This window comes from Colossoma macropomum, unplaced genomic scaffold, assembly GCF_904425465.1.
Source record: "Colossoma macropomum unplaced genomic scaffold, Colossoma_macropomum, whole genome shotgun sequence".
Classification (NCBI taxonomy): Eukaryota; Metazoa; Chordata; class Actinopteri; order Characiformes; family Serrasalmidae; genus Colossoma; species Colossoma macropomum.
The window spans coordinates 13674436-13680435 of NW_023494799.1; the positions used below are offsets into that span (position 1 = coordinate 13674436).

The 6000-nt window shown below is 38.2% G+C and overlaps 1 protein-coding gene across 1 annotated transcript in view; it reads right to left on the reverse strand.

Annotated features, from left to right (window-relative positions):
* thsd7bb (thrombospondin, type I, domain containing 7Bb) overlaps positions 1-4478 on the reverse strand; it is a 115277-nt gene extending 110799 nt beyond the window's left edge. The window contains exon 1 of the mRNA XM_036587031.1: positions 4352-4478. Within this exon, the coding sequence (XP_036442924.1) occupies positions 4352-4478 (127 nt within the window). The remainder of the gene's footprint in view (positions 1-4351) is intronic.
* Between the last annotated feature and the right edge of the window lie 1522 nt (positions 4479-6000).

Here is a 6000-nt window from a genome sequence, read left to right on the forward strand (position 1 = left end):
CATAATAACTTCAAGAACAAACTCCAACACAATCCGTGGGAAGTTCCTTGTTTCTTTTTCATAAATGAAGCAAGGTTAGGGGCTATAGATTTTATTTAAAATGATAAAATAAGTTTAAAAAGGGACTTCAATGCAAACTGGCTGAGCTGTTCTCGGGTTATAGAAGTGTGTAATAAAATATTGCACCCACCAGTCGGCCCTTTCCATTTAAGAGGTTGAAAAAGCTTTTCTGTGTTGGTGTGCAGAACCTTGAGCCAAGAACCATTTAGGAACCATTGTTTTCAGAAGTCTGTAATTGGTGCTGTGGTGTGAAAAACTCAGTATTTACAGTGGTTATGTGTAAAGGAAGATACTCATATCCGTATTCAAACTATAACAACCATGGGAATTCCTGAAGAATCGCAGGGTTTGGAAGCACCAAAACCTCCCAAGATGTTCCTGTGAGACAGTGAAACCATGGCAGTTTGGAACACAAGCGAACGACACTAATTGGCCCAGAATGGTTCATTCTTTCACAGCTGTCACTCTTGAACGACACATTAGTTTCCATGGTGCCAAGGAGCCGAGTGGAGCATGCTCAGTGGAGCTCCAGCTGGGTCGCAGGCTGGCAGGCTCCTCAGATTACACAGACAGATGGACGAACACTCCAAACCACAATTCTACAACTGCTGTACATTTATCCCAGTCCAGAATGTGTGATGACAGTGATCGATACCCTAGCAGGACAGATCGGCTGCTCTTTTGTACCAACTGTGAGGGCTCTGTGAGTGCCAGTCGGAGTTAAGGCACGCTTTGGAATCAAACTTAAGAGCCATTGTTGCATCTAAATGGCTCTCTTAACTAAAATACTCACATATTGATATGATTTAGTTCATCTAACGAGATCCGATTATGGCCACAATCCTAAAAGAACTCACTTAAACTCTGGGTGTCTGCTTTTTACTGGAAAATGAAGCTTAGAGGAATTAAATGATTCACTAGGAACACCTTGCTTATACAGTTATACATCACTTTTTAAAATTCTATTCATTCTATTAAAGGAGAAAGGAAACAGTACACTGTAATCTGTTACTAAGTTACATATAATTAAAAATTATTGTTGCGGTCAGGCCAAAACCTTGTATATTCAAACAAGATAACTTTAAACTTTAAACTTTTAAGAAGAAAGAAAAAAAATCATTAACTTTGAATGCAAATTGAAACAAAATCTTATTCTTAGTCATTTTGGATCATTTGCATTGGTCCATTCATCATGAAATTCTGGCACAATGAAAAGGGCAACTGGTGTTTTGCAATCATATGAAAAATAACATGAAATCATAATGAATCATAATGAAAAACAAAGAAACAAGGTCTTATGACAGTGACAACATGTTTGTTCTCTCAACAAACATTTTTATATCATATGTATTATGCATATATTGCATATTATATATGAACTCTGTTTGTACAGAGACTGTAGCCCATCTGTTGATGCACAAATTTTCTCAAGTCCTTCATTGATGGTCAGTTTCAGGTCACAGGGCCACTTTTAGCTGGATATTTAACTGGGTAGAAGCCAAGGGCGTCAACAAGCCTGGGCTTTTGGGGCTAAAGATTTTTTAACCAGCCCCAAACCTTATAAAGTAAAACAGGTCTACTTTCACCCACTCCGCAAACTTGGAGAGAGAGAGAGAGAGAAAGAGAGAGAGAGAGAGAGAGAGAGAGCATGCAATGTGAGAGCAGTGGAGAAAATGCATGAGTGCTTGAAATTTCTGTAAAAAAGGCAAAGCTACACTGTACTACAATAATTATATTAATTTATTAAAGTTATTAACAGTTATCATGTGTGTTATGTCCTGTTAACTCATTATTTACTTGCTTATTCAGCTGTTAAATATATAAAAACTACACATAAAATGTTTCAGCAGGATATTTGAGAGGAGATGTGCAGAAGAGATGGCTAGTGGAGAGAGAGGACATGTGCAGAGGACTGAAGGCGTTATTGGGGAAATTTTTCTTTTTTAATGTTTTTGTTTATAAACCATGACAGTCAACATTGCCAAATCGATGCAAGTTTTATGTTGATGTGTAAATCTTCATATTAAATAAAAAATTCTGGGGGATGATATACCAAAACTATTCAACAACGAACTGGGCTGAGCCCTGGACCTTTACATGCCCAGTCAACAACCCTGCACTCCACACTGACATACGGTACAATTCTGAACAAAGGTCTTGGACTCCAAAACCACAGTTTACAACTATGTTTCTCAGCAGTCAATCTGCTTTACCAGAGTTTATAAAAACTCTATATAACATTAGAAAAAAATACAAATGCAAAGATATACTATAAAAATAAAGCAAGTAAGTAAAGAGTCATTCCCTGTTTTCAAAAAAGAGGTTGATATCTTATTAACTAGTTAGAAGAACACAGGTTTGGTTCCAGATTTCTCTTTAACTTCCCCAGCCATCACATCTGTTAATTTCCTCAGGTGCCTAAAACCTTTACACAGTACAGTATGTGAAAACACCAGTGCCTGATACACTCGTACCAGCTTAGCACACACTCTACCATGTCAGTGTCTCTTCTGTGCTCAGTATTGAAATATTATCTCGTTAGCAGTGGTTCTGTGGTTAGAAACTGACCAATACTGAATGTGGTAGACAGTGGCTGATTAATTGTGCATAACAAGATAGATTAAAACCTGTAATTGGACACTTATATAGTGGACCTGTAATTAGGGGGACTAGATCAAAGTGGGTCAGTTGAAGGATAGTAGAGCTGCTTTTGCAGGACAATGCAGGACTCAGAACATTTTTTGTTTTACCTGCTGTAAATCTATGCATGAAATATATGAAATTTTATATAATATTTGAAAAATATGAACTCTAAGCCTATAGGGAACAGTCTAAAACACATCTTCTGCAGGAAAAGAAATGACAAACAAATAGTGCAGTTTCACATCAAGTACTGAAGATACTTGCGGAGTCAGCATTGTTCACAGCTGTGGTGATAGAAACCAGACATCTCAAGAGCTTAATATCTCTGAAAGCTCCCTCACAGAAAGTTCTAACATGTAATGGCTACGGATACACCGCCTGATGTCTGAAACATCTTTTCACGATAGTTTTGGGAGGTTTTGGTCTAAAATGTATTTTTCAAAATATATTAATGAAGATGAGGCACATCAAACTACTCTGAATGACTGTTTACATCTCAAGCAAGAATATTTTCAGTTTCTTATTATACTCTTTGAAATGCAGGACACAGTTTTGTTTGTGCAGGAAGTTGGACAAACCTTGAAATCTGGAACAAGTCATCACTCTACCTATTAAGTTAGGGGGACTAATAAAGTGACCAACTACTGGAAGTGTAAGGTAGGTGTCAATACCAGATAGAATATAAAGATTTTTAGCTGCATTCAGCAGATTTGTTATGTTTCTGTCTGGTACAAACAGGACAAAGATTCACACCCTGCCTCAACACCCAAACAGAGTGACTCCACTGAAAAATGGAACTTGTGAATTACACATACAGTACAATTATGCAATTCCAAAATGTGGCACTTCTGAATGCTAATAGGGTTGCTGAAATACCTCCAAAATCATAGCTACTCTTTAAAGTGGTATAATTTTTCAAAATTCATGATTTAACCCCATAAAATCCCAGGCTTATTACATACTAAGGCTTATTATTCAGTAACTACAGGGACTTCAACGCAAAGTGGCTGAGCTATTCTTAGGTTATAGAACAAGTTAGAATAAGTATAACAAGTTGAGAGATATTGCTGTTCTTCTGCCACTCAAATGTGTTTGCATGATGAGTAATACAATGAATTGCATTTACATTTGATTTACATTCTGTCTCGTCAGGTCCGAATCTGTACATTTTTCCTTGTTTTGATGTCAAGATATGAATAAACTGTGGTAAAAAAAGGATGTTTTTTCTTCCTGCAAAAGTAAGACTGTATAACTTTTCATCAAATTCAAATCATACCAAAATATCTCCTCCTCTACTTACAAACTCATATGCAGTATTGATTGAAAGAGTCTGCACTTCCAATAAAATATCTCAGCTTGTTTCAATTAGCTATGAAAAAGAGATATTTAATATTGAATTGCATCAGCTTTTGTAATCGCTGGCATTAACTGTCTTCTAAGCATGCAAAATGACTCCGGCTTCAGATCTGTGCCTTATAAGCACGTAAGCACCTCATTAAACCAAAATTGCCTCAGATCTCCAGTCCTCAGCACAGAGAGGCTGAGAGTTTGAATTGCTCCACAGCCGGCTGTCTATTGACCAGCTTCGTCTTTCTGGCAGTGTATGAGATGTCTGAGATGGAGGCGAAGACGAGGAATAAAGTCTCACCTGTTTTCCATGAGAACGGACTCCTCTTCAGCACGTCTGCTCCCACCACGGCAGCCATTAGTGAAAGGCAGAGCAGAGCACTCCGGATGGAGGAGACAAAGGCCAGGCCATGCTTCAAAAACCACATCTTCACTCGCTCGCTCCCTCTTCACACCTGACAGACACAGAGATACACATGAAACATTTGGGTTTTACATCACTGCATGGCTTCTTTATTCTCTACGACACAAATTTACTTCCTTCTCTATCTTTAAGCCTTTCACCACCTGAATGAGAACAAGCCCACTTTGTCAAAGCGCCAGAAGTGTGAATAGATAACACTCATTATACACTTTATTAGAAATACTTACCATGTATTTCATGCACTGGTCACTTTATGAGGTCCACCTACCTTGTACGTGGACATACAGTCAGGTCCATAAATATTTGTATTAAGCTATTGTTATTTTAGCTGTCTACCACGCATGCTAAATAAATTAGTGCAGAGTTACAGATTTTATAGGTAACCAGGTAAACAGTGTAAGATTTACAACCATTTTCATACACAGCCCCGCATTTCTAGGGGTTCAGAACGGACATTTGGCTGCTCAACTGTTCCATGGCCAGGTGCGTGCTATTCCCTCATTATTTTGTTTATAATTAAGCAGATAAAAGGTCTTTTGCATTTGGCATTTGCATTTTCAATCTGGTGCTGTTAACTCTAAATATGAAGTCCAATGAGCTGTCACTTCTAGTGAAGGAAGCCATCGGAGAGCATTAGGTGTGGCCAAATCAACTATTTGGTACATTCTTTATAAGAAAGAACATAATAGTGAGATAAGAAACACCAAAAGGCCTGGAAGACCATGGAAAACCACTGTAGTTAATGACAGAAGAATTCTTTCCCTGCTGAAGAAAAGCCCCTTCATAACAGTCAGCCAGATCAAAAGCACCCTCCAGCAGGTAGGTGTGCCTGTGTCAAAGTCAACAATTGAAGACATCACCAGAGTAAATACAGAAGGTTCACCACAAGATGTAAACCACTGGCAAGCCTTAAAAATAGGAGGACAAAAAAAAAGGCTGTACAGTTTTGCTACAACACTGTTTGGACAGAAGAGACCAAGATGCACTTTATTTAACCAGATCAACCAAAATAATGGGAACAAAAGAGCATGGAAAATGAAAGAACTGCTCATGAACTGAAGCATACAGCCTCATCTGTGAAGCATGGTGGAGGTAGTGTTATGGCATGGGCATGCTTGACTGCCAATGGAAATGGTTCCTTGTTTATATATTGATGATGTGACTGCTGAAAAAAGCAGCAGGAGGAATTTTAAAGTGCAGAGGGCTATGTTACTTGCTCAGATTCAGCGAAATGCTCCAAAACTCATTAGATAGTGCTTCAAAGTGCAGATGGACAATGACCTGATGCTTTTTGGGAAAGCAAGTGATGTTTTTTAAGGTAAAGAAGGGCAATGTTCTGCAATGGTTAAGTCAATAACCTGACCTCAGTCTAATCAAGCATGCATTTCACTTACTGGAGGCAAAACTGAAGGTAAAAATGCCCCAAGAACAAGCAGGAGCTGATAAAAGTAAAGTAATACTTTTAAATACTGCAAACAAGGCCAGGCAGAGCAACACAAGACAAGAATTCTGACCAAGTGTAAGGC